The sequence below is a fragment of the Nesoenas mayeri genome, assembly GCF_963082525.1.
Source record: "Nesoenas mayeri genome assembly, chromosome: 27".
NCBI classification, from domain to species: domain Eukaryota; kingdom Metazoa; phylum Chordata; class Aves; order Columbiformes; family Columbidae; genus Nesoenas; species Nesoenas mayeri.
In genome coordinates this window covers 456474-483477 of record NC_137555.1, presented here as the reverse complement: position 1 = coordinate 483477, position 27004 = coordinate 456474, and the positions used below count along the sequence as shown (strand labels likewise).

Genomic DNA, 27004 nt, shown 5'->3' with positions numbered 1-27004 from the left:
CACCCTGGGCCCGGCACCCTGTGCTTGTCGCCGCCGGGATGCCACTCGAGGTGGCACATCGCGGCCCGTACGGACCGCGCAGGACTCCAATCCTCCCCGGCAATGCCCGGCGCTCCAGCTCGGGACTGTGGGGCTGGAGCTTCTGTCCTTTGGGTGGGCGCAGAGCTGCGGCTTTTGGTCCCGTGGGACCCCACGGAGCTCCGCGGAGGCTCCAGCTCTGTCCCACGCAGGCTCCGGCTCCCCAGGACCCCTCCGAACGCCGGCCCCGGCCCGCGGGGGCTGCCTCGCTCCCCCACGCAGGCTCCGGTGCCGGGGAGGGGGAGCGGAGCCGATGCCCTCGGCGGGGCCGTGGCCGGGGCGGGGCGGGGCGGGGCGGGCCGGGGGAGGCGCCAGGGCCGGCTGCGGAGCGCGGCGGAGCGGGGGAGGCGGCGCCGCCGGAGCCGCCCCGGGGAGCGGGGCGGCGGCGGGCGTGGAGCCGGAGCCCGGAGCCCGTGGCCCGCGGCCGGGGCCATGCGGCGGGCGGCGGCGCTGGTGCTGCTGGCGGCGGCGCTGAGCGGGGGGGGAGCGGCGCGGAGCTGCCCCGCACAGAGCCTGGGCTGCAAGTGCGGGACCGAGCGGCCCAAAGCCCCCGGCGGCCCCGCCGCGCCCCGCCGGAGGGTGGTCTGCAGCGGCGGGGGGCTCCCCGCGCCGCCCGAGCCGCGCCTGCTGCCCGACGGCACCGCCACGCTGTGAGTACCGCGTCCGGGCATCCCCCCGCCACCCCCGGCCCCGGGCATCGCCCCCCTGCGCCGAGCATCGCTCTCCCTGCGCCCCGCGGCCCCGAGGAGAGCGAGCGCCCACGCGTGGGTCGCGCTGAGCCCCCTCCGTGCCCGCTCCGTGCCCCCGGGGCCAGGCAGGTGCTGGCGGGGACAAGGGGGACGATGGGGATGCAGTCCCCCCGTGTCGGGGAGCGCCGCGCCAACTGCGACTTTTTTTCCACTTATTTTTTCACTTAATGAGTGAATCCGTCCCACGGAAAGCGTCGTTCGGTTGTGCGTTAACTGCGTGTAAACGGCACCGTGGCGGGGCGGGGCGGGATAACGGGACGGACCCGCTGTCCCCCCGGTGCGCCCGGGTTTGAAGCTTGGACAGGAGCTGGAAATCCAGGAAACGGCTCCTCCGCGCTTCCCTCCGCTGCCTGAGCGCCGGGGGAGGATGTTTTTGTTTGAAAGTGACGGCTCTTGCTGAAAATATTTGCTGAAAAGAGATTAGGGGCGGTAAGTGGGTTTGGGGTTTGTGCAAAGGGTCCAAAGCCGCCGTTTTTCCCCCAAAAGCCGCCCCTGCGCTGGCTGCTGGGAGGGCTGGGCTGCGCGGGCAGCTGGCGTGCCTGCTCGCTGCAGCAGCGAATTGCTGGGTTTATTTATAACTCCAGAGGAGACGTTTGAATTAAAATCTGGTTTGGAGGGCAGGGCCGGCAGCGCCGTTGCTGGAAGGAGCGTCGCGTTCGCCCCGCGCTGTCCCACGAGGGTGGCCGTGCCCACGAGCGTGCTCACGGCCTCAGCCCCTGCCTTCTGCTCCTGGGTGTGTTTTTTGGGTGCTGTGCAGCTGGGCTGGGGGCTGCTGTGCTCCTTGTCCCGTCCGCTCTCGTGCTTGAACCCGCTTGGCCGCGTTGCTGCTCATGCGCCCAAGTCACTGCTATTTCTAAGCACGTCTTGGTTCCCGTGTGCCGTTGGCTGCCAAGGGGCTTCGCTTTGGGGCGATGATGTTTGTTTTGTGAAAACGAGGTGGCTGCAAAGGGGACCCAGCTGATGCCACTGTCCCCACGTTGAGTGTGGCCATGAGACGTGCCTGTGCGTAGGTGCCATTGGCAGGGGCTGGAGCACAACAGGGTGGCTGCAAAGGGGACCCAGCTGATGCCACCGTCCCCATGTTGAGTGTGGCCATGAGACGTGCCTGTGCGTAGGTGCCATTGGCAGGGGCTGGAGCACAGTGGCTGTAATGAAAGTGTAAATCATCCCGGAGCAACAACACAGAGTTTGTCCTGAGCTTCCCCTCGGTGCAGGACAGGGGAGGCTGCGAGGCAGGGAGAGCTCCGGGCTCGCACTCTCCCTCGGGCGGCTTTGCTCTTTATTTCTTTCTTCCAATGGCTTTTTCTTACGTGTCGGTTCCTTGCAAATACCTCCAGGGTCTTCTGAGTCCTTCGCCAATTTGTATTTGGGAAAAGCGCCTGATTAGTTGCCTGCTCTGGTGCTTTCTCCAGCCTGGGCGAGTGTGACCACGATGCTGAGCGGGAGCTGAGCCCTGTGTTGGCCAAGTGGCCACAGTGGGATGTGCTGATGGGATGTGCTGGTGGGATGGTGTTTGGAGCTGTCTGTGCCGGGCCGGCTCCCTCCGAGGGGCCGGGATGACCGTGCAGAAGCGTTTAGGGCATTACACGATCCCACTAAAACGTGACATGAAACCTACAGGCGTAGGCAGGAACCTACAAATATGCGGTGACCCTGGGCTCTGCTCTCGTGCAGTAAACATGATTTATTCTAAACCCTTTCCAGATGGAACAATCAAAACCAGAGGCTCTGGCTTTGGGAGCATCTCCTGGAGCCGCTGGGGTGCGGGCAGGGAGCGGAGGAGGCAGCGGAGCCCGGGCACGTGGCAAGGGCTGCACGTGCCTATGGGGACACCCTGCTGGGGATGGCCAAATTCGGAGCCTTGTGGGTGTTCCAGGTCTGAGCAGGACTCCTGCTCGTGCCCCGGGGATGCTCTGGTCATCTCTGTGCTCTGGGGATGCTCCAGTCCCCTCCGTACCCCAGGGATGCTCCGGTCCCCTCCGTGCCCCAGGGGTGCTCAGCATCAGCGCTGCCCCGGTCGCAGGCAGCGTGGGGTGTGTTGTGTGCGGGATAACACTGGAAAGCAAAGCCCCGCTCGGTTGTGTCCGGCCTGGCCTGGCAGCGGGTGCATGTGTCAGCGGCGATGAGCTGTGCGGGACAAGGCTCTTCCCAGCGGCTGCTGTCCCTGGCGGGGCTGGGGACACTCGGGTGGCCCGAGGAGGCCGGGTGGCCGGAGGTGTCTGCCACCCTGCTGGTCCCTCACCCTGGCTCTCATTTGGGTTTTTCCCACCCTCTCAGTTTACTTCTTTATTTATCTTTAATTATTAGGCCCGTGCTGAGGAATCCAGGGCTGCCCCCGTGGCAGCTGCTGCTTATTTTCCCCCCGCACCCGAGGAATGCTCACTGGCATCGCAGCCAGCGGATGGGCAGAGCAGGGGACGAGGGACGCGCGTGGCCCTGAGGACCTGTCCTGCAGCCAGCGCTGGGCTCAGCCACCGTGTCCCCACGTCCCAGGGGCTGTAGTGGCTTCTCACCGGGAGCCGTCTGCCGAGCGGAGCCACAGTGGCTTCTCCCTCGGCCCCTCCAGGGACTGGAGCTCTGGTAGGGAGCACAGCAGCACCCACAGATGTGGAGCTGAAGGGCTGATATGGGGAACAGAAGGTGCAGGGAGCCAGTGTGGGGACACATGTGGGGACATGTGTGGGGGCTGGCGAGCAGGACGATGCTCCCAGGGGTGCGATATTCCCGTGCAATGCCCACAGATGTTGCAAGGCGCGTGCTTGCTGGCACCCACCCTGTTTTATACCTGGAGGTTCATTCTTGCCCCCAGCACATCGCAGGGAGAAAGGGGATGGGTGCCAGCCCTATAGATCGCGTTGTCACCCCGGGTGACTGGCAGACCTGCACGGCTTGCCGGCTGCGGCTCTGGGCAGAGCCGGCACCGACACAGCCCGGGGCAAAGCGCTTCGCCCAGGACCACCATGTCCCTGTGGTTTGGGGCTGGGGCTTTGGCACCTCTTGGGGACGCCCCTCCAGCGCACTGCGAGGTGCCAGGGCTCTGCACACGTGTATTAACAGGGCTTTAATTCCCTCCCCCTCCAGCTGACCCCTCTGCTAATCGCCTAATGGAAAAGCACCGTGGCCCTAACGAGGCGCAGCTCGCCGGCCGCCCCAGCCCCGCTGTCACACGGGCGGGAGCCCAAACCTCTTCCAGATGTGGAATCCCAGCACAGGCCTCATTTATGTGCACAGCTTGATTGCACTGAAATTACAGATTGTCTGCAGGGAATAGAGGGCTTTGACTTATGACCAATTTCCAGTTCTACTTGAACTCCCCTCTCCAAGGCCAGTTTGTCCTGTGCCCTGCAGATCGTGTCTTTCTCAAACCTTTTTCGGCTTTTTGGTGTCTATTGGGCTGTGACTCCGGCAGGTTTGGTTTCCCCGAGGGCTGTGGGCTGCGGTGCTGCCCAGTGCATCCCGGCTCTGGAGGTTTCGCCCTCTCTCCGGGGCTGATTTTTCCTGTGCTAACAAAAGCCGAGGGCTGGAACAATAATCTCCACCATCCGAAGCAGCCCGGTGTGACGCAGGGCTGGAGCGACGCCCGCGCACGGCGTGGCGGGGAAAGAGCCCCCGAGCGCCCAAACAAAGTGGGGAGGGGGCACCAGCCATGTCGGGGGGTCCCCAGCGCCGCTGGGCTGGGAGCTGCGGGCCCCCCTGGGGACGCTGCTGCCCCCAGAGCCCTTCGGGGCGCCCGAGCCCTCGGCACGCCTCGCCAGCGCCTCGCCAGCGCCAGGGCCCCTCTCCTCTTCCTGGATCCCCGTGCGGAGCAGCGGCTCTGCTGGGGCGCAGCCTGCGCCGTATCTGCCGCGAGCATATGCTTTGAATTAATGCACTTGGAGAGCAAAGCGGAGCCGCCTCCCCGCCCCCACCGCGGCCCCCCCTTATTAACCTCCGCGCCGCTGCTTGTGCCGCTCACCCGGGCCGGGGAGCCGTCGTCTCCCCGCGTCCTTTTTTGGTTGGGTCCAGAGGAAGTTTATTGTTTCAGCAGCCCAGTTTCTGGAGCTGTTATTTATCCAAGTGGATTCCAGCACGCTTGAAAAAACAAACTTGTTTTTTGCGCTTTTGGCTCCTCTTTTTGAGATGAAAAAAACACCCAAAAAAACCCCAAACAAGAAGAAGGGATCTCTCTATCTCCCCACCTGCAGCTTCGCGGGGTCCAAGCCCTGAGAGCTCCAGTGCGGGCGGAATGGAGTGAGGATGCTGAGCCCCTTCCAAAGCTGAATCCCCCCAGGACAGGAGGATGCTCCTTCGGGGGGTCCCTCCAGCTGCCCGGCCGCCCCCATCCCTGCTGCTGTGCATCCCCCCGTCGTTTCCGTTTGACTCGATGCTCTGGTCCTTAATCCCCACATTGTCCAGAGAGACTTTGCCAGCCATCGCTCAATTAGCCGATTATTTTCCCGGTGGCGACGGGAGCCGCCCGCCCACGCTGCGCGGTGCCCGGGGGTCTCGGGGCGGCTGCAGCTCCAGCTCAGGCGGGAGGATGCTGGAGCACGAGGGTGGTCGGTGTCGAGGGCTGGGGGTGTCTGCGGGGTCCCCAGCTCTTTGCATCGCCCTGTGCCCATCGTTTTGCCCCCAGCCCGGGCTGGGGTCACCTCTTACCATGGCGATTCCTGGCACTGTTGGGGGCACCTCTTGCCGCGGCGGTTGCGGCGCTGCCGAGGTGCGCGGTCCCAGGCTGGGCTGGTTCCAAGGCACAGCGGAGCGGCGGCTCTGAGGAGCACAGCTGCGCTTTCATGGGCTGCCAAGCCCTGCGGACGGCTGGGACCTGGAGGCACCGCAGCCCCTCTGCACCCCCAGCCCTGCGCGGACCCCACGAGCATATGGGGAACCACCGCAACCCCTGCCCGCCGGTGGCAATGGCCACCTTGGCCATGGCGAGCCACGGGAACCAGGGGCAATGGGGTGTGCTTCCAGCCCCACATCCGCTGCCCTCCCCAACCCCGGTGTGAGAACAGGGGCAGCTCTTGGGGTTTGAAATCCAGCCAAGGGGTTTGGGTCTGACCCCCGTCCTGTGTGCTAAGGGTCCTGCAGCCCCAGTGCAGCCCGGGGGCTGCTCGTCCGTGACCCCCATGTCAGGGTGGCCTCCTGAGCACCCTTATTCCATCGTATTTTGGGGTTTCTTGATTAACGTCCTGTAAGAGAATAGTGCGGGGACCCGCACACGGCTCTGGGGCGCGGGGCCGGGAAGTCCTGTGGAGCCTGATGGGAACTTCCTGGGAAAAACAAAAGGAAAACATTTTGGAACATAATATCCATAAAAACAGCAAAACCAAAACAAAACCGTGTCTGAGGATGTGAGTTGTAACAGGGAAGTGCGACCCAGCTGGCTCCTGCAGGACGGGGAGAAGAAGAGCCAGGATCGCTACCCAGAAAAAGCTTTATCGGGAAGAAACTTCTGGCCAAATCGTTACTCTCGGTGCCATTTTTTTTGTGTGCCAAACGCTCGGTTTAGTCGAGGATCTCTTATAGTTAGTGAAGGGCAGACCAGGCGCCGAGCAGCGGGGGCTGCAGGGGACAGAGCCCACAGCTCAGGGTGTCCACTGTGCTGGGCCAGTCCCAGCCAGCCCTGTGCTCCCCGATGGCCAGTCCCTCCCCAATGGCCATTCCCTCCCCAATGGCCATTCCCTCCCCAATGGCCAGTCCCTCCCCGATGGCCATTCCCTCCCTGATGGCCGTTCCCTCCCCGATGGCCGTTCCCTCCCCAATGGCCAGTCCCTCCCCAATGGCCGTTCCCTCCCGATGGCCATTCCCTCCCCAATGGCCGGTCCCTCCCGATGGCCATTCCCTCCCCAATGGCCGTTCCCTCCCCAATGGCCGGTCCCTCCCGATGGCCGCGGTCCCCACGGGTGGCTTTGCCCTCGGCTGCTTTCCCGCCGTGGGGCGGTCGCTGGCCGGTGGATCACAGGGGGGCCGATCCCCTGGGGGCCGCGGGAGCATTTTGCCTTTTAAGGCGGGAAGTTGTCTTTTTATGGCAGAGGCGCGGATGGTCCCCGGGGTCTGGGAACAAAGCGAGCGTCCCAGGGTCCGCCCCGAGGTGGTGGGGGATCTCTCTGGTGCAGTGACCCCGCTTGTGCAGGCAGCTGCCTGCTCTCTGCCTGCTCTCTGCCTGCTGTGCTGGCAGCACACCCGTGGTCGTAACCCCTTGCAAAGCCTTGGAAGGCTCTGATGTGACCGGGTCTGGTTTGCGCAGGGTGCCTGGCTCCCCCCTGCCCAAAGACCACGCGTGTCCTTGGCCGTGACCCCCCTGCCACCTGGGACAGGGCATGGGAGCAAAGATGGGAGGTCTGAGACCAGAGTCCCATGCACCCGTCTGGTTTCTGTGTTTGCAGCTCCCGTGATCCCAAAGCGTCGTTTGAGCAGGGTGCAGCGTCCCCCCAGCTCAGCCCCCAAATGGGACTGATGTCCCCCCATGCGCGTGCGGCCTATGGGAGCTTTGCTGGGTTGTGAAATTCGCTGGAATGAAAACCTTCTGGAGCTGTTGGGGCCGACATGGCCTTGAGCAACGTCCGATGCCATGATGGGGAATTGTGGGGTGTCGTGTGGCTGCCATGTGTTGTGGGGCTGCTGTGTGCCATGGGGTGCAGTGCTGCGGGACTGTGGATGCTCTAGGACCGATGCTGCTCCGGGACCGTCTCTGCCAGCACCGGGGCTCACTGACCCCCACCAAAGCGGGGTCCCCATAGGGAGGACAGAGTGAGACATGGCGCTGGCCACTGGTTTGTGGAAGCAATTGGAGGCTGGCGATGCCACCGGCCGGGTCGCAGGGTCCCGCGGTACCCAGTGGTGGCTCCTCATCAGCACAGGATGTGTCCCAGGGCGGGGGGCTGTCTCCCAGCCCTCCCCTGGGGGGTTCGGCAGCGCCCCCGCCGCAGCGCAGCCCCCGGGCCGGTCCGTGGCCGGGGGGCCGGGGCTCCGCACACAGCCGCCATTCAGCCCGGCTGCGGAGCCGCCCGTGTGTAAACAGCCCGCCCGGCCCTCAATGAGCCTTTTTTCCCGGTGCCCCCCCGGGCAGGGCTCCGGCTGCGCTCCCGCTGCCCCCCCGGCCCTGGGCGTCGTTTGCCAGCGGGAGCATCGCCGGTGGCTCCGCCGGTCCCCGAGAGCCGCGTCCTGTCCCCAGGCTGGGTCTGGCTCTGCTAATTGCCGCTGCCGCGCTCTAATGAGCTCCTGGCTCAATTGCCGGGTGCGTGCGCCCCCCCTCCCTCCCCGTCACCCCGCAAGGGCCCCTTTGGCCAGCGGAGCTGTTTACTTTGGGATGAAATCTCAGCGCTGGGAGGTTCCCAGGATGGCCGGTGACTGGAGGGGGGTCAGGCTGGTGGGGGGCAAGAGCTGGGGGTGCCATGGGCTCCCCTCCCAGCTGCAGATCCTTGGGGAGGCCTTCTCTGTGCTGGGGTGGGGGTCTCATTGCCCACATTACCCTCGCCCCCAGGGCCGGGTGCAGGAGCGGGGTTGCCCTTAGAGCCGGCACAGCCCTGGGCACCTCCAGCCCGGCGCTGTCACATGTGTGGACCACATGTGGCATCCCAACACGCCGTCACATCCCATGTCCCCACCTGGCCGCGCAAGCCTGTCCCCAAGCCTTTGCCAACACCACCACCCCGGCGGCACGGCCCAGGCTGCCGCTTGTCGCGGTCGGTCTGACCATCTCCACTCCTGCTCCAGCCCCACGGGTCACCGGGATGTGAATGGGGCTGCCGGGCAGGTCGTTAACGGGGCTGCTGCTCTCCCTCTGCTCTTCCCACAGGCTGCTGAGTAACAACAAGATCACGGTGCTGGAGAACGGCTCTTTCTTCGGGCTGCAGGCTCTGGAGAAGCTGTGAGTGCCCATCGGTTCACTGGGGGTCAGGGTGGGCAGCAGTGGGGAGCAGGCAGGGTTTCCATGGGGTGCAGGCAGGACTGGTGCCGGTCCTGCTCCCGACATCGCTCCCGGGTGCTGTGGTGGGGCTGGCACCAGGTGCAGGGTTTGCTGTTGGCACCAGGCACGGGGTTTGCCGTCGGCACCAGGCACAGGGTTTGCCATCGGCACCGGGCGCAGAGTTTGCCATCGGCACCGGGCACGGGGTTTGCCGTCGGCACCGGGCACGGGGTTTGCCGTCAGCACCGGGCACGGGGTTTGCCATCGGCACCGGGCATGGGGTTTGCCATCAGCACCGGGCATGGGGTTTGCCGTCGGCACCGGGCATGGGGTTTGCCATTGGCACCGAGCGCAGAGTTTGCCATCGGCACCCGCGGGCGTCTTAGGGACCCCGGGAGTGGCGCTGGGGCAGGAGGCACCGGGGGGGGCCGCACTCTGTGGGGGCCGGTATGAAAAGCGACATTGTCCCCCCGAACAAAGTCAACTTTCTTATCTCTCCATGAAAGGCATCTCTATGGAGGGAGCTGTAATAAGGGGAGATTTATGGCCCCCATATGGGTTTGATCTGTAGGTATGCAGGAGCAGGGACCGGCACACTGAGGGCGTTTTGTTCCCCACCGCGGCCCCACGAGGGTCTCGCGCATTCTTGCACGGAGCTCCCGCCACCGGACGCTCCCCTGGTGTGACGGTGACCCGGCTGCCGGCGTCCCCGGGGGGACTGTGGCTCTGCAGCCTCGGGGTCCCCCTAAAAGTCTCCGTGCTCTGGAAGAGCGGCTGTCCCGTGTCACCTCCGCTCACCTCTGCTGTGCTGAAACCCCACGTGGGTCGGAGCTGGGGTGCCAGCGTGGCCGGGGGGGCCGTGGGCAGCGCTCCCCATCCCAGGCCAGCAGCATCGCTCTGCGCCTGATTGCTTTCGACAGGAGCCATAATTGTTTTCATCGGGCTGGTCCAGGGCCACGGCGCAGATGTGCCCCATGGAGGGACCGCGCTGGCACAGCAGGGACATGGCAGGGGCGTTGGGGCCCCTCGCTTCTCCTCCTGGGGCTCGTGGGGCCCTTGGCCACCCGCTATAGGTGCTTCGGTGTCCCCCCATGTTGGGGGTGAGCCATTCCTGGGGTGTTTTCAGTGTGCAGGGTGTCCCTATGGGCCACCACCCCTCCAGGCTCGCAGCTTGGCCTCTCGGGTGATTTGTAGCGGCGTAATGAGATTAATGAGTCTGAGCGGGGCCGGTATGCAGCCGAGGCGGCCGCGCTCATTAGCGCTGCCCTGCTTGGGAACGTCCTGCCCTTTGCCGGGGCCGGCGCTTCCCCCGTGGGGCTGCGAGGGGGCTCTGCGGGTGACAGCGGTGATGGGGATGGAGTCTGTCCGTCTGTCCGTCTGCACCAGGCTGCGGTGGGCGCTGATGTGCGCGGGAGCTCTGCTGTGGCCGTGGGCTCAGCTGTCGCCACCCCTCTCCCCGTGGCCGTTTCTCGTGCCTGCAGCACGTGTGCTGGGGCTGGGTGGGGGTCCCTGGGGACCTCTGCCTGTCCCCCGGTGGGACAGGGGCTGGCGTGGGTGTTCTCCCTGGGCAGGTGTTTGCAGAACAGGTGTTTGTGGGACGGGTGTTTGCAGGATGGGTGTTTGTGGGACGAGTGTTTGCAGGATGGGTGTTGGAGCAGTGGGTGGTGGCAGTGACAGTGACAGTGACAGTGCAGGTGACCGGAGCTGTTCCTTCAGCACTGCCGCTCACCTGGCCCTGTGCGTCCCTGCCTGCACCGCTGCCTGCACCGCTGCCTGCAGCCCCGGCCACCGCAGCCGGCAGGCCGTGTCTCTGCCCATGGGGAAGGCAAGACTTGGAGCAGGGGCTGCAGCTCGGGGGTGTCCCCAGGGCCGTGGAGCAGCGGGTGAGCCCCGTGCAGACCGCTATAATAAACATGCCGTTGCCATATGGATCCCATGTCCTTCCCGGGCCAGCGCCAGAGCTCGGCAGGAGCTGTCTCGCTGGTCCCCAGGGCTGGATGGGGCAGCTGGTGCCACTAGCACCCTGTGCAGGCCACACGCCCAGTGAGCCTCTGATTAGATATGTCCCCCAGTCAGGTTAATAACCCAAATGAGCTTCCTACGGGACACAAAACCCTCCCAGGGCTGTGCTGGCACTTGGGATGCGCTCTTATCCCACGAGCAGGAAATAACCCATTGGGACACGGCTGCCTGGGGAGCAGCGTAGGGGACAGCAGCCCCTTGGTGTGCACAGGGTGCGATGCTCCATGGTGCACAAGGCTCCACGGTGCAGGGGGGCTGGCGTCCCCCCCCATAAGCATTGGGAAGCTTTGTGCCTTCCCTGCACCCTTTGCAGAGATAACGAGGGGGAAACGGGATGAAAAGCTGCTAGTGAGGCTCTTGCACACCCTGAGGTCTGTGTCTGTCCACAGGGACCTGAAGAACAACCTCATCAGCACAGTCCAGCCGGGCGCCTTCCTCGGCCTTCCTGAGCTGAAGCGCCTGTAAGTGCTGGTGAAGCCCCTTGGGGACCCCCGGGGTTGGTCCAGGGGGAAGTGGGGACATCGGGGACCCCTCAGCCCTGACAGCCCCCCCGTTGCTTTGCAGGGACCTCTCCAACAACCGCATCGGCTGCCTGAGCGCCAGTGTATTCCAGGGGCTGCCCAACCTCCTCCGGCTGTGAGTAGCTCCCTGGGGACCCTCGGGAACCCCCGTCCCCCCGCGCGGAGCCCCCACCCCCTGCCCGCGGCACCGCCACTGGTTTCGCCCCTCGGGGCTGTGGCGGTGCCAGCTCCGGCCCGCGGCTCGTGGGGCTGCGAGGGGGCTCTGCGGGTGACAGCAGTGATGGGGATGGAGTCTGTCCGTCTGTCCGTCTGCACCGGGCTGCGGTGGGCGCTGCTGTGCGCGGGAGCTCTGCTGTGGCCGTGGGCTCAGCCGTTGCCACCCCTCTCCCCATGGCCCGTGGGTGGGGATCCCTGGGGACCTCTGCCTGTCCCCCAGTGGGACAGGGACTGGCGTGGGTGTTCTTCCTGGGCAGGTGTTTGCAGAACAGGTGTTTGTGGGACTGGTGTTTGCAGGATGGGTGTTTGTGGGATGAGTGTTTGCAGGATGGGTGTTGGAGCACCCACGGCTCGTGAGCGTCACAGCTACCAGCTGAAAGTTGCCATTTAGAGGAGGAAAGAAGAGCAAAATAGATTAAAGCCACATGGAAGTGAGTGCAAAATGGAAAAGACGTGAGGGAGAGTGGAAGGGTAGTGAGGTGGTGCAGCTGATGGCAGAAAGAAGTGGGTAATGCATGGCATAAAATCACAAGGTGATTAAAAAACTAAATTAATACAAAGGTGGGTTAGTAAAGCAAAACTAGAGACAGCGATATGTCAAATAGTACAAAAAGAGGCTTAGTGTCACCTGTTACTGAAACAGGAGTCTACAGCCAGCAACTTCGCATCTTTCTTTGTTGTGGCAAATGTAGATAGGTTTGTTTCTAAGAGTGTTTAGCTACACTAAACGTTGTCTCTACTTTCACCTAAGAAACAGAACATCTAACTAAGGAGAATTTGACCATCCCCATGCCCACCCTCGCCGGTGCCCCTGGGAGGTGTTCCCCCCTCCTAGGTCCTCCCACACCACTTCTCTCCCATCCCACAGGAACGTGTCCAGGAACATCTTCTCCAGCCTCCCGCCTGGCGTCTTCGATGAGCTCCCCTCCCTCAAAGTCGTGTGAGTGTGCCCTCAGATCTGGGCACCCGGAGGGGTCCGTGTGGGGGGTCTAGGGGCTGGTGGTGTGTCCCAGGCGCCCCGTGACGCTGTCCCTTGCAGGGACTTTGCCACCGAGTACCTGACGTGCGACTGCCACCTGCGCTGGGTGCTGCCCTGGGCTCGCGGCCGCTCGGCGCAGATTTCGGAGCGGACGGTGTGCGTGTACCCCCGGGAGCTCCGCGCCGTGCCCCTGCGCGGCACGCGGGACGGCCAGCTCCGCTGCGGTGAGCCGGGGCCGGGGCGGGGGCGGCGGCGGCGGGGGGACGCGGGCTCACCCGGACGCCTGTGTCCCCCGCAGCGGGTGCCCCGGAGCTGCACACCCACCACCTCATCCCGTCGCTGCGCCAGGTGGTTTTCCAGGGCGACCGGCTGCCCTTCCAGTGCACGGCCACCTACCTGGACAACAGCACCCAGATCCGCTGGTACCACAACCGGCAGCCCGTGGAGGAGGACGAGCGGGCCGGGGTCATCGTGGAGGAGAGCCTCATCCATGACTGCACCTTCATCACCAGGTCTGGGCTGGGGTGCGCAGGGAGGTGGGCTGAGGATGGAGGTAGAGGGGGGGTGGCAATGGGGATGGATGTGGGATGGAGATGGGGATGGATATGGGATGGAGATGGGGATGGAGATGGAATGGGGATGGGAATAGGGTTGGAATGGGATGACATGGGAATGGGAATGGAGGTGGGATGAGGATGGAGAGAAAGATGGGATAGGAATGGGAATGGAGATGGGATGGGAATGGGGAGGGAGATGCAATGGGAATAGAGATGGGATGAGATGGGAATGGGGATGGAGATGGGAATGGGATGGGCATGGAGATGGGAATGGGGATGGGCTGAGATGGGAATGGGGATGGAGATGGGAATGAGGACAGAAATGGGATGGGAATGGGGATGGAGATGGGATGGGAAAGGTAATGGAAATGGGATAGAGACAGACAGGGGGATAGGGATGGAGTTGGGGACAGCGATGGGGACAGGGTGGAGATGTGACAGGGCAGACACTCATGGCCATGGGGCTTACTGGTAGTGCAGTGAGCGGGCTGCCAAGTGTGGGCACCTCCTGTGCTTCATGGTCTGTGTCCCCATGTCCCCAAGCTTGGGGGACCGCTGCAGCGGTTCTCTGTGGGGCAGTGCCAGCGTGTCCCCTCTGCCCGCAGCGAGCTCATCCTGTCCAACATCCACGTCTCGGCCACCGGCGAGTGGGAGTGTGCCGTCTCCACCGCCCAGGGCAACGTCAGCAAGAAGGTGGAGATCGTGGTGCTGGAGACCTCCGCGTCCTACTGCCCCGCCGAGCGTGTCACCAACAACCGCGGGGACTTCAGGTGGGGACGCGGACAGGGTGCGCGGTGCGCGCCGGGGGCAGGTGACGGGGGTCTGGGAGCGATTAACGGGAGGCGCGGGGGCTTTTGAAGGGCTTCCCGTGCCGGCGGCTCCGGCAGCAGAGGTGTTGGAATTTCTCTGGCACGAGACGAAAGGCTCCGGGCGGCTCCGTAACCCCAGCGGAGCCGCTACGGAATATAAATTACTGGTATAGGCAATCTGGCTTAAATTAGTGGTGCCCACCCCCTCCTGCTGCTTCCCACTTTGCTGAGCTGGGATTGGAGGGGCAGCAGCTTTTTGGGGAGCATCACCCCCAGTCCCCCTGAGCTGTGGAAGGACAGGGACTTGCTGGGGGGCTGTGGTGTCTCTCAAAGCTCAACGAGGCTCATTATTATTAATATCGAGGTGCTGGAGCAAGTTGAGGGAAGGGAATGGAGCTGGGTGATGTTGGACTCGATGGTCTTGAGGGGCTTTTCCAACCCGAGCGGTTCTGTGATTCCGTGAGGGCTCTGGCGCTGGGGGTGCAGCGGGGGTGCTGCTGGCCCCTGTGCCCCCCCTCACCGCTCTCTGTCCCCGCAGGTGGCCGCGCACGCTGGCCGGCATCACCGCGTACCAGCCGTGCCTGCAGCACCCGTTCGCGGCGGGGCCAGCCGGGGGGGGCTCTGCCGGGGGGGAGAAGCAGGCGTGGCGGCGCTGCGACCGCGCCGGGCGCTGGGAGGAGGGCGACTACTCACACTGCCTCTACACCAACGACATCACCCGCGTCCTCTACACCTTCGTGCTGGTGAGCCGGGCACCGGGGGGCCGGCTGTGCCGGGGGGGCGGTGCGGGCGGTGACCGTCCCCCTGGCCGTGCCCCCCGCAGATGCCCATCAACGCCTCCAACGCCCTGACCCTGGCTCACCAGCTCCGCGTCTACACTGCCGAGGCGGCCAACTTCTCGGACATGGTCGATGTCCTCTACGTGGCCCAGATGATCGAGAAGTTCATCGGCTACGTGGACCAGATCAAGCAGGTGATGAGCACTGCTTTGTCCCCAGCCCCGCCGGGTGCTTTTGGGGTGGAAAAGCACGAATTGGGGTGTTTGCCACTGTACTAGACCCACTTGCTGTCCTTGCAGCTGCCGGACGTGATCGTGGAGATGGCCAGCAACATCATGCTGGTGGACGACCACATCCTGTGGATGTCGCAGAAAGAGGAGAAGGCTTGTTCCAGCATCGTCCGCTCCCTGGAGAGGATCGCCGCCCGCACGCTCGGCAGCAACACCCAGCACATGGCGGTGGTGAGGGGGCTGCACGGAGACGGGGCTGAGTGGGGGCGAGGAGGTGGGTGGGCTGCTGGTGAGGGGGCTCTGCCCATGCCAGGGGGTCTCTCTGCCCATGCCGGGGGGTCACTCTGCCCATGCCAGGGGGTTTCTGCCCATGCCGGGGGGTCTCTGCCCATGCCGGGTGGAGTTTCTGCCCATGCCAGGGCTGATGTCCACCCCGCGGTGCTGTGCCTGGCAGAACTCGCGCAACATCGCGTTCGAGGCGTACGTGGTGAAGCCTGAGAGCTACGTGGGGCTGAGCTGTGTGGCTTTCCAGCGACGGGACGGCGGTCCGGGCGGGCGTCCCCCCCTGGCTGAGCGGGGGGCTGAGCCCACGCCCGACCAGCAGCTGCGGCTGCGCTGCACCACAGGACGGCCCAACATCTCCCTGACCAGCTTCCACATCAAGGTACGGGTACACCGGGGGACGGGGGGGTACAGAGGGGGTGTCCCCTGCTCACCGTCCCCCGTGTCCCTGCAGAACAGCATCGCCCTGGCCTCCATCCAGCTGCCCCCCAGCCTCTTCGCCAGCCCCGTCCCGGCCGCGCCGCTGGCCGACTGCAAACTGCAGCTGCTGGTTTTCCGCAACGGGAAACTCTTCTGCAGCACCGGGAACTCCTCCCGCCTGGCAGACGACGGCAAACGCCGCAGCGTGGCCACCCCCGTCATCTACGCCGGGACCTGTAAGGGGATTTGGGACTGGGGGTGTCCTATGTGGGGGGTCTCTTGGGGGATGGACCAGGGCAGTGAGCGTCCCCCTGTGCTGGAGCGGGTTGAGAGAAGGGAACGGAGCTGGGGAAGGGGCTGGAGCACAAGCCTCCACAATTTGGTGGAGCTCCTTGCAGAGCGAAGCCATCCTTGGGAGGGGCAGTGTGCCCGTGGGATGCAGTGGGGGGTCCCCCGTCTTTCGGGGAGCAGGCAGGGGCTCTCTTGCCCCGCTCACCCCTTTTCTCTGTCACCACAGATGGCTGCGGAGTGGGGAACCTCTCGGAGCCGGTGGCCGTGTCCCTGCGGCACCCCGGGGAGGGCGCGGACCCCGTGGCCGCATACTGGAACTTTGAGGTGCTGGGGGGCATGGGGGGCTGGAGCGCCGAGGGCTGCCAGCTGGCGTCGCGGGAGCCCAACGTCACCTCCCTGCACTGCCGCCACCTCAGCAACGTGGCCGTGCTCATGGTAGGTGTGGGGAGCGGTGGGGTCGGGAGCCCTGCCTGGGGGCGGTGGAGGTGACATGGGGGTGTCATGGGGGTGACGTGGGGGTGACATGGGGGTGACGGGCTGTGCTGTGCTGTGCAGGAGCTGAGCGGTTTCCCCAGCGAGGCGGGGGGTGCGGGAGAGGTGCTGCACCCCGCCATGTACACCTGCACGGCCGTGCTGCTGCTCTGCCTCTTCACCACCATCATCACCTACATTGTCAACCATGGGTGAGTGCTCCTGTGTCGGGGCGATGGCAGGACGTGTCCCGCTGGCTCTGCAGCCACCTGAAAGGAGGGTGTAGCATGGAGGGGGTTGGTCTCCTCGCCAGAGGAGCAAGTGATAGGACAAGAGGAAACAGCCTCAAGTTGCTCCTGGAGAGGCTGAGGTTGGATCTGGGGAACAATTTCTTCCCCAAAGGGCTGTGGGGCATTGGAACAGGCTGCCCAGGGCAGTGCTGGAGTCACCATCCCTGGAGAGATTTGAACAGCTTATAGATGAGGCTCTTAGGGACATGGTTTAGTGCTAGATTTAGGTTGTGGTTGAGCGTCTCTTCCAACCAGAATGATCCTGTGATTCGAAGTCCTTTGCCCATGTGCGTGCCCAGATTCCCTGCCCGCCCCACTGCCAGGCTGGGCTGTGCTGAGCATCCCTGCGGGCAGCAGGAGCCGCAGCTCCACACGCTGCAGATCATCCCCGCTGACGGGTGGGCTGTGCCGAGCATCCCTGCGGGCAGCAGGAGCCGCGGCTCCACATGCTGCAGATCATCCCCGCTGACGGGTGGGCTGTGCCGAGCATCCCTGCGGGCAGCAGGAGCCGCGGCTCCACATGCTGCAGATCATCCCCGCTGACGGGCGCCCGCCGTGTGTCTCTTCCAGCACCATCCTTATCCCGCGCAAGGGCTGGCACATGCTGCTCAACCTCTGCTTCCACATGGCCATGACGGCCGCCGTCTTCGCGGGAGGCATCACCCTCACCGGGTACCTGATCGTCTGCCAGGCGGTGGGTACCGGGGAGGGGGTTGGGCCCCGCCGCTGCCCGGGGCTGCTCTGCCATCCCCCACGGCTGGAGCACCCCCGTCCCAGCCGCCGCCTCCCTCCGCAGGTCGGCATCATCCTGCACTACTCCTCGCTCTCCACGCTGCTGTGGATGGCGGTGACGGCCCGGGTGCTCTACAGGGACCTGACCTGGAAGGTGCCGCGGCAGCCGGACGGGGACGCGTCCCAGCCGGCCCCCAGCCCCATGCTGCGGTACGGACACCCCTTCCCTCCCCAGCCCCATGGGGAGCCAGGGCAGCATCCCCTGCCCCGTGTCCACAGCCTGGCGCAGGACTCGCTCTGCCAAACAAGTCCGTGCTTCCCAAGGGCTCGCTCTGGGCACACGGTGACACCGTCCCCTCCATGCAGGTTCTACCTGATCGCTGGCGGGATCCCCCTCATCATCTGTGGCATCACCGCGGCCGTCAACATCCACAACTACCACGACAACAACCCCTAGTAAGTGTCCGTGTGCCCCGTGTGCTCCTCCCTGAACATGCTGCACCCCCTGCCCGAGTGGGGGAACCGGCGGTGCTGGGAACCCCGGCAGGCTGGGGAAGAGTGGGTGGGATCGTGCCCAAGAGCTGTCTGTAGGAACAGTTCTTCCCCAAAGGGCTGTGGGGCATTGGAACAGGCTGCCCAGGGCAGTGATGCAGTCACCATCCCTGGAGGGCTGGACAGACAGGATGAGGTTCTCAGGACGTTGGGCAGTGCCGGGGTGGGGAACAGTTGGACTCGACGATATTGAGGGTCTGTTCCAAACAGAATGATTTGATGATTCTATATGTTGGGCAAGCAGCAGCCAGGCTGCCACCAGCCCGTCCCTTTGGGTTGGGGATGCTGAGCATTGCGGTGCCACGTCGTGGGGCTGCTGGCTGTGTGACAACCCGGTTCTGCTCACCAAACCTTCCCCATGCAGCTGCTGGCTGGTGTGGCGGCCCAGCCTGGGCGCTTTCTACGTCCCCGTGGCTTTCATCTTGCTGGTCACCTGGATTTACTTCCTCTGCGCTGCACTCAGCCTCCAGTGCCGGGCGTCGCACCGGAAAGATGTCCCTGAGCCGCTGGAGCCACCGCCGCGGCTCGGCACTGCCGGGGACCTCCTGACGGACTCCGGGTCCATCTCAGTGACACTGAACTCGGGGCCACCCTGTCCTGAGCAGGACGGCGTCTACTCTCTGCAGGTGCAATTCTGGGTGCTGGTGACCACCCACGTCTTGTACGTGGCCCTATGGACATTTGGCGCCTTGGCCGTGTCCCAGCGCTGGTACCTGAACATCATCTTCAGCTGCCTCTACGGCGTCACCGCCGTGGCTCTGGGGCTCTTCATCTTCACCCACCACTGCGTCCGGCGCCAGGACGTCCTCAACTCCTGGTTCTCCTGCTGCCCGTCCTACAGGAACGCGCTGCCCATGCAGGCGTACGTGCACCCCGGGCTGGCGCCGGGGGACGGCTCGCAGGTCTTCATCGGCTGCGACCCGGAGCTGGCTCGCTCCGCGGCCTCCTCCTCCTCCTCGCCCAGCAGCGCGGGCTCGGCCGGCGGCCGCTGCAAACTCACCAACCTGCAGCTGGCCCAGAGCCTGGAGCTGGACCCGGCCGAGGGCAGGACCGCCGGCAGCGCCCGGCACGCCGGCAACCTCCCCGGCCGCCGTGGCCACCGCGGCAGAACTAAGCCGTGCCGCGACGGGAAGCATCACCGCTTGAAAACACTGCGGGGCCCGTCCTCGGAGCATCCGTCCAGCGAGAGCGGCAGCCTGCACAACAGCCACTCCGAGAGCTACCACAGCGGCAGGAACAGCCCTGGCAGCGGCGGCCGCACGGCCCCGCGGCCCCCCCAGGACACGGAGGGGGGTCCCAGCCCCTCGGAAGGCAGCGACAGCGGCCGGCGGGCGCCCGACCTGGCCGCGGCTCGCCGGAGGAGAGACAACCCGCGGCACGGCGCTGCCGAGCGCGAGGCCAAGCGCCGCTCCTACCCGCTCAACCTGGGCAGCCACAACGGCGGCCTCAAGGGCAGCAAGTACGACATGGACCTGGGCGGCGCCGACGGCGCGGCCGGCATGAAGACCGGCCTCTGGAAGAGCGAAACCACCGTGTGAAGACGGAGAAGGACCAGACGGCTGCAGCGCCGCAGAATTTCCCCCCGGGAGCCACAGCCGCAGTGCCTCGGGGCTGCGATGCTGCGGGAATCGCCACATGCACTAGCAGGATGGGCAGCTGCAGCTCCCCTGGGCTGGGGTGGTGCTGAGCCCAGCCTCCTCCCTGGGGGGCTCCGAGCATCCTAGGGGTGCGGGGTGTCCTGGCTCCTGCGCAGCCCCAACGGCAGCCGAGCTTCGGTCACTGCTGCACGGCACTTCAGACTGATCCTAAATGCTATTTTATAATATACAGAGGAAACAAATGTCTATTTTTCAAAGCTATATTATTGAATGTATATATGTAGAGACAGATCAGTGAGTGATGTGAGTGCCTTGTTACCCACCAGTGTTCTGCAGGAGCGGGTGAGCCCCCGGCACTTTGGTAAGAGCCCGCTCCTGCCGTGACTGCAATATTCCCGAAAACAGGACTGGACCAAGGGCCCTTCACACACCAGCACCGGCACCTGAGCGAGCGGCTGCTGAGCCATGCGGAGAGCAGCTGCTCCCCCGAAACCGGTGGAGATGCTGCAGTTTTGGTCCGTCAGTGTTAGACGCCAGCGTTATGCGGCTGCCGAAGGAAAAGCCATATTGCGAAGCAAGCACAGGGTGAGAGGAGCCTCAGGCGATGTCTGCACTGGTTTAACGCCAGACACTACAATCTCGGCCAGAAAAGGCCTCTGAGCTGGCAGAGGCGTCAGCTATGCAATGGGCCGGGCTGGCAGAGCTGCCGCCGGAGCCAACACCGACCCTCTGCCAAAGCACCAAAGAGCCGAGCCCGGGGCAGAGCCCGGAGCGGGTCCTGAGCTGCCCCGCGGGCTGCACGCACAGACAATCCTTGGGTTGGCTCTTCGGAGGGCAGAGAAACCCCCCAGGTACCAGCCCTGAGCTGAAAGCGCTGGGGCAGTTCCTGGGAGTGCGGGAGAATGATGCCGATTAATTAGGGACCCAGTTCAGTCGAAGGGCTGGAACTGGACAAGCACTTATTTTTCCCCATTTCAAAACAAGTCCTCCCTTTTTTTTTTTTCCCCTAGAATGCAGATTAAAACCAAAAAAGCCATGCTGCAGGTGTCGGAGCCGTCCCCCCCGGCTCCTGAGGAGCCGAGGTGGGGAGCGCCCAGCCCTGCGCTGCAGCCGCTGCCTCCTCCGCCCTCCCCAGCCTCCCCCCAATTCACGCTTCTGCGTGCAAATGAGTTGAATGATCGCGCTGCCTCCCGAGGGCCAGGCGGGGCCGAGGGGAACCACGAAGCCATGGAGGAAAAAGCACTTAGCGCTGGATTCATCCCGCGTTGGGAACCGCTCACCTCGGTTCTGCCACGGCGGCTCCAACCAGTGTGTAATCCACTTCAAATCCCTGTGTCCGTGTCGCAGCCCACGCGGTCGTGCTGATGCTGAGCTGTTATATCTGCTTGCTGCACTGTGACAGTATTATAGAAAAAGCTTTGTATTATTAATTACACTTTTTATTTGTCTGTTTACATTACAAGCGAACGACATATCAACAGAGAGCTTCTGGCAATAACCCGGGGGAGGGAGGGGAACGTATGCCAAAGACATGTCTTTAAAGGGGTCTCTTTTGCATTTTTATATAAATAGAACGTTTCTAGCAGATATGTTTTGTTTAATATATTAAAGATTTGCCAATCTGCCAAGATCTACTGTTATTTCTCACAGACCTTGTGTCCAAATACACCGGGCATGGCGAGGGCGCTGTCTTATTGAGAGCAGCATTGCTGCGTTCTGCACACGCCAACCAAAGCCACGTCTTCACCATTTCCAGCACGTCCCTTATTTAACCCAAACCAGGGGAGTTTTCCCTCGGCAGGCGAAGGTGTTTCCCAGACCCTCACAAACTCATTCTGACAAAGGAGGTGAAGCACGAGAAGGGGAGACCATCTCTGGCAAAGCAGCGCTATGGAAATCCCGCACCGTGAAGGTGCTGGAGACATCCCCCTGGGCATCACCCCCGCCCCGCAGGGCTGGGACTCACCAAAACACCTTTTACCAATGAGAGAGAAGCCACAAACCAGCTCCGGCACCTGCGCTTCCATCTATTTATAACAGAAATAGAACACAACCCCAGGCCGTCCCTCCTCAAAAAGCCCCATTTTGGTCCAGAAGCCCAGGGGACAGCGCCCGCTCCTCCCCGCACCCCGCTCCTGCGGGCGACTGTCCCCCATCACCGTCAGATGCCACATCTCTGGTCCCTGCGGAGCAGCGTCTTCCAGACCCCGCGGGCGCCGCCGTCAGGGCCAGCCCTTGGCCTTGCTGAAGGCGCAGATCTCCTCGGGGCTGCGCAGGTACTGCTCGATCTCGCTGTCGGAGATGGGCTCGTCCCCGCTGACGGTCGAGCCCGCGGCGCCGGGGGCTGCCGTCCGCAGCCGCTTCCTGGGCTGGATGAGGCAGGGCGGCAGCAGCGGCCTCGCGCCGCCCTCCCGCCGGCGTTTATTCCCCTCAGGACAGCCCTTCTCCAGCACCACGGCGCGTGGAGAGCCGGGGGAGCCCTCGCCCGGGGCCGCAGCGTGCTGCTCCTCTTCCTCCTCCACACAGAAGGCGTTTTTCAGCAGGAAAATGCGGTGCTGCAGCAGGTCCCCGATGTGCTTGACCACAGATTTCTTGTCCAGGTTGAAGACCCTGAGCCAGGCGAGCTGCGAGGCCATTCGCAGCAGGATGTCCAGAAGCTCCTTCAGCCGCAGGTGCGCTGGGGGCGGCAGGTCGACCCCCGCCGCCCTGCAGAACCGCGCCAAGGGGCAGGCCAGGCGGGCGCCCGGCCGCAGCGACTGCCACGCCAGGAAAGCCGCGGCCGTGACGATGGGGACGGGGTGGCGGCCGGTCACCAGCCACGTCTCACCAGCCAGCTCCACCAGCTGCAGCGTCCGGGCCACCATCTTCTCCTTGTCCTCCACGAACGGGGCGGGGACGTCAGCCGAGTGCTGGAACAGCCGAAAACTGCAGGAGCAAAGAGCCCATCATCAGCGTCAGGGCACCGGGAAGCCGCATCGCGCATCCCGACTGATGTGGCAGCAGGAATGTCCTTGGGACAAACACACCCTGCTCCTGCAGTGGCTTCTGCTCATGTCACCTCACTGCCCGCTCTCCAAACTGGGGAGAAAGGGGCAGGAAGAGAAATCACAGCCCAGGCTGTGAAAAACGAGGCAAAAAAGGCACTGCAGTCTGTAAAAATGCAGCGCATACACGGGCTGTTCCCCTATCCCACCAGCCAACACCAGTCCTGCTCCACCGGCCGCTCACGTCCACCCCCGGCTGCTCTGTTGTGCTGCGACTGCTGCTGGAGCAAGAACTCCATGAGGTTTGTCACCCAAGGGACAACAGAATGTGCTCCCAGATAGCGGATTTTAGATGCTGCACCAGCCCCGTGGGCTCTGGGTAAACGTGCCCCCCAGCACGCGGGGCCGTGAACTGCACCAGGGAACGCGGGTTTGGGTGACGTGGTTTCGCCTCGGTGCCCCAGCACGGGTCACCCTGCGCATGCTTGTGACTCCTGCCCTGCATCTCACCACCTTTTCCACCCACAGGACACTGAAACGAGCCCCATTACCTGTTCAGGTGCGTCGTCACCAGATCGGCCAGGCTCAGCGCCGGCACCGACAGCCCCAGCTCCTTCTGCAGGCTGAGGAAGACGCCGGCAAACAGCTCCTGCTTCGCGTACAGGAGGGAGCAGATCGTCCCCATCGTCAGGGGCCAGTTGTGCTGCCGACAAGTCACGAAGACACAGCAGCCGCCCAGGAGCTCCTTCTTCTCCAGGCTGACCAGGTGGAAGGCTGGGTGCTGCACGGCTCTCTGGAAGTAGGACACGGCCGTCTCCTCGAACACCGTCGGGAGCTGCAGGACTTTACAGAGATCCTGGACACGCCTGATCCCTGCAAGAAGACACGGCCCTTAGAGACCAGCTCAGGGAGCTCCCGATACACACGTCTTCTCGATATCGTGCTGCAGCCTTCACCCTGCCCCAGGGAAAGGCACAAGAGCCGCCCGGTTCCTGCAGACACCACGAAAAGCCCTACCGAGCCCCTCTGCGCAGGTGAGGCGGTTTGCTGAAGGCTGGTGCTGGTGGGACGCAGGACTAACTGCTTTACCACCAGCTCCGAGGGTTTTCACCCCTTCAGAGAGCATCAGAAACACGTTAAAGGAACTAGAGCTGGGCAGAGAGCAGCGAGAGGGAATCGGGCACAAGGGAACGTAGGGCTTGCTCTTACCTCGCTGCACGCAGCGGCTCAGCTGCTCCTTCTGGCCGGTGCTCTGGGAATACGCCACCTCTGAAAAACAGCCGGTGTCAAGCCAGGTGACACCAGTGACCCTGGAGGTCGGTGTCGTTTAGATTTTGGGAAATGCCCACAGCACCGGATTTCAGTTTTGAGAACTGCCGGGTTTGCGGGGGCACTGACTCAGTCCCATTGAGGAGCCAGAGCCCCTCCAGCCATCGCTCCTTGCAAACAACCAGTGACTGAGTCCCACTGAGGAGCCGGGGCCCCTTCAGCCATCGCTCCTCGCAAACAACCAGTGACTGAGTCCCACTGAGGAGCCGGGGCCCCTCCAGCCATCGCTCCTCTGCAAACAACCAGCAAACAGCCTCCAGGCTGCTCCCCGACACGTCAGAGATTAAAATCATAGAATCACAGAGTCATTTTGGTTGAAGGGACCCTCAAGCTCATCGAGTCCAACCACTGGCCCATGTCCTGAGAGCCTCATGTCCGTCTGTCCAGCCCTCCAGGGCTGGTGACTCCAGCACTGCCCTGGGCAGCCTGTTCCAATGCCCCACAGCCCTTTGGGGGAGAAATTGTTCCCCAGATCCAACCTCAACCTCCCCTGGTGCAACCATTAACCCAACACTGTCACTAACCCATGCCCATAATACCCTCATCTAAGCAGCTTTTACCGCCCTGCCGCCCCGGTGTTTAAACTGCCCCAAGCAGCACAGCCCGTGTTCTGAGCCCCAAACCCGGCAGCGCGGGGTCGGTCTGACCCTGCAACGGACACACCACGCCTGGGAGCGGCTATTGGGCGGCCGGACCCGCTGTCTGCGCGGCCGGACCCGCTGTCTGTGCCGGACTCGCTGTCCGTGCAGCCGGACCCACTGTCTACGCGGCTGGACCCGCTGTCTGTGCCGGACTCGCTGTCCGTGCAGCCGGACCCGCTGTCTACGCGGCCGGACCCGCTGCCTGTGCCGGACCCGCTGCCTGTGCCGGACCCGCTGCCTGTGCCGGACCCGCTGTCCGTGCCGGACCCGCTGCCTGTGCCGGACCCGCTGTCCGTGCCGGACCCGCTGCCTGTGCTGGACCCGCTGTCTGTGCGGCCGGACCCGCTGTCTGGCCGGACCCGCTGCCTGTGCCGGACCCGCTGCCCGGGCAGCGCGGGGCCGTCACCCGGACCCCAAACGAGCTCGTCCCGGCCGGTCCTGCCCCCGCCCGCCCCGCGCACCCCTGCGGTGCTCCTCGTCGCTGTAGGTGGAGGTGAGCAGCCCCTCGGCCAGCACGCAGCCGCAGGCGGCGCAGACCAGCTGCTGCTGCGCGTACAGCGCGTCCTCCAGCAGCTCCGCCGAGCCGCAGCCCGGGCAGCGCCGGCCCGGGGCCGCCATGGCGCCGGGGGACCGAGGAGCTCGAGGCACCGCGAACAGCCAATCGCGGAGCTCGACGCATCCAGAACAGCCAATCGCGGCGTCGCTCTGTGTGCCCCGCCCAGCAGCCGCCCGGCGCGGGCGCCGCCCCCCCGCGCTCCGCGTTCCGGGGCCCGCGGGTTCCGCGGGGGGACAAGACGGGCCCGGGGACGCAGCGGCCGCAGCTCGTAGTTCTCACCCTCGTTAGAGGTGTCAGGGCTGAGCTGCATCCCCCTCTAGAGGCCCCATGTGCTGGGGGCTCTGGGATGTGCTGGGGGCTCCAGGCAGCCCCAAAGTGCTGGGGGGCTGTGGGATGGGCTGGGGGCTCTGGGTAGCCCCCAAAATGTTGGGGGGGCTCTGGGTCACCCCACCTGCCTCTCATTGCCCGCGGGACAAGGACGATAAGAGCACAATGACAGCACCGGGCGCTCCGGTAGCACTGACCCGTTCCAGGCTGGACGCCCTCAGGACAGCAGGAGGCTGATGCCCTCGCTTTTCACCCCTTTCTCATCCCCTGCCCACAACTGGAGGGGCATCACACTTGGGCTGGTGCTGGTGACGGCACCGGCTCCTGGCCAGGAACCTTTCACACAGTAATTCATCTTTTGCTTTACAGAAACTCTCGATTCTCGCGATGTGGGGGAGCTGGTCCGGCAGGTTTCCCCACCCCGCCAGGTGCTTCCGCAACCCGCACGGGGACGGAACCAGCCCCAAAATACCTGGCGGGTGAGGAGTTTCGGGCAGCAGAGCTGGTCACGAGGAGGGGACGGCGCCCTTGGCAAGGTGCTCGATCAGAAAAAGGGACAGAGCGGTCAGAATTAAGGTATTTTTATTTTAGTGTTCCATGAAACCAAAAGGCATTTAAAAACAAACAGGTACCCAGGCTAAAAGCAGACAGTATAAACAGGGGAAAAATACATTCGGATCCTTCAATAGCAAAAACCACATTTGATTCTTAAGGCCCTTAGAGTCGAGGTGAAGCACCGTGACAGAAATGAAACACCAAAGAAAGGCTCTAAGGAGTTATTGCCAATGCAAGACTGAGGTACAGCGTGTGGAGAGAACAACCGGTGGCACAGCAGACACAACCCGGGGCCACCGGCTGTCACCGCAGAACAAGCTGCGGGGGGATATTGCGAGTTTTAAGGCTTTGTGTCTCCAGAGAAACTGCTAAAAGGACACCCCGCTGCTCTGGCCAACAGGAACGAACACACGTTACCCAAATTCACCACCTCCCCACTCCAAAGGCACCGCACACCGCGCCGTGGTGCTGCCAGCGACCCAGTAGCACCCGCATTGCGCTAAAATGAGCAAAAGCGGGAGTCCACCCTCACTTCCCACATGTCCCATTACAACTGCCAATAGCAACTGATTAAGCCACCGTTCAAAGGCACAACCGGCTTCTCGGATTCTCTGACCTACAACATCAGAAAGTCTAAGAAGGTAAATCTATTAGTGAGGTACAGGCAGCCGCTTCTTTCCAGAGATCCGAAGGCACGAGGAGGAAACAAATCAATCCTTCATCTTCCTCCCTGCCACAAGGCACGAGAAGCAGCAGCGGTTTTCAGCAAGGCCAACCAGTCCCACTCGAAATCAAAACCACCAGCCAAGAGCTGCAGATGCTACAAACGCCTCCTGCGTTTCAGACCCTGCACCCACAGGAGGGCCAAGCAGGAAACAAACAGCCCCTTCACTGAGCACATCTGCTCCAATATAAATAAAACCAGGAAAAAGTACCTGAAGTCTTAGAAGACTCGTAATGCTTGAGGTTTGTTTCAGCTCCAGCTTCCCGCAAAAGCCACAACAGCTTTGGGAATCAGTTTACAGTAATAAATGTCATTAACAGCATTTTTTGATTTTTCCAATAAATGTTCACATCTCTAGGCAAATATATTAAACTACTCTTCACTACAAAAATACAGTATGAGGAGTGTCCAGTAGTGTCCA

At 63.6% G+C, this 27004-nt stretch overlaps 2 protein-coding genes across 6 annotated transcripts; one reads left to right on the top strand and one right to left on the bottom strand.

The window, feature by feature from the left end:
• Positions 1–510: 510 nt before the first annotated feature.
• ADGRA2 (adhesion G protein-coupled receptor A2) lies at positions 511–19536 on the top strand (the record flags this gene model as incomplete). Its single annotated transcript, XM_080360217.1, has 19 exons — positions 511–728; positions 8608–8679; positions 11130–11201; positions 11305–11376; positions 12346–12417; positions 12517–12680; positions 12755–12968; positions 13619–13783; positions 14361–14565; positions 14646–14795; positions 14901–15062; positions 15286–15495; positions 15568–15769; positions 16051–16259; positions 16380–16507; positions 17156–17279; positions 17382–17527; positions 17684–17773; positions 18234–19536. 19 exons carry the CDS (start codon positions 511–513, stop codon positions 19405–19407), a joined length of 3849 nt encoding a protein of 1282 aa, XP_080216343.1. The 3' UTR covers positions 19408–19536.
• Positions 19537–19771: 235 nt separating this feature from the next.
• On the bottom strand, positions 19772–25039 carry BRF2 (BRF2 general transcription factor IIIB subunit; the record flags this gene model as incomplete). Of its 5 annotated transcripts, none has more annotated exons than XR_013923380.1 (6): positions 19772–20014; positions 20748–20860; positions 21120–22392; positions 23003–23324; positions 23661–23720; positions 24883–25039. XR_013923380.1 is itself a non-coding variant. In XM_080360200.1 (4 exons), the coding sequence occupies 4 exons, from the start codon at positions 25037–25039 to the stop codon at positions 21690–21692; spliced, it is 1242 nt and encodes a 413-aa protein (XP_080216326.1). In that variant the 3' UTR covers positions 19772–21689. The 5 variants fall into 5 exon arrangements, 1 of the variants encoding a protein (XP_080216326.1); XR_013923382.1 differs by having other exon boundaries at positions 21627–22392; XR_013923379.1 differs by having other exon boundaries at positions 20748–22392.
• Between the last annotated feature and the right edge of the window lie 1965 nt (positions 25040–27004).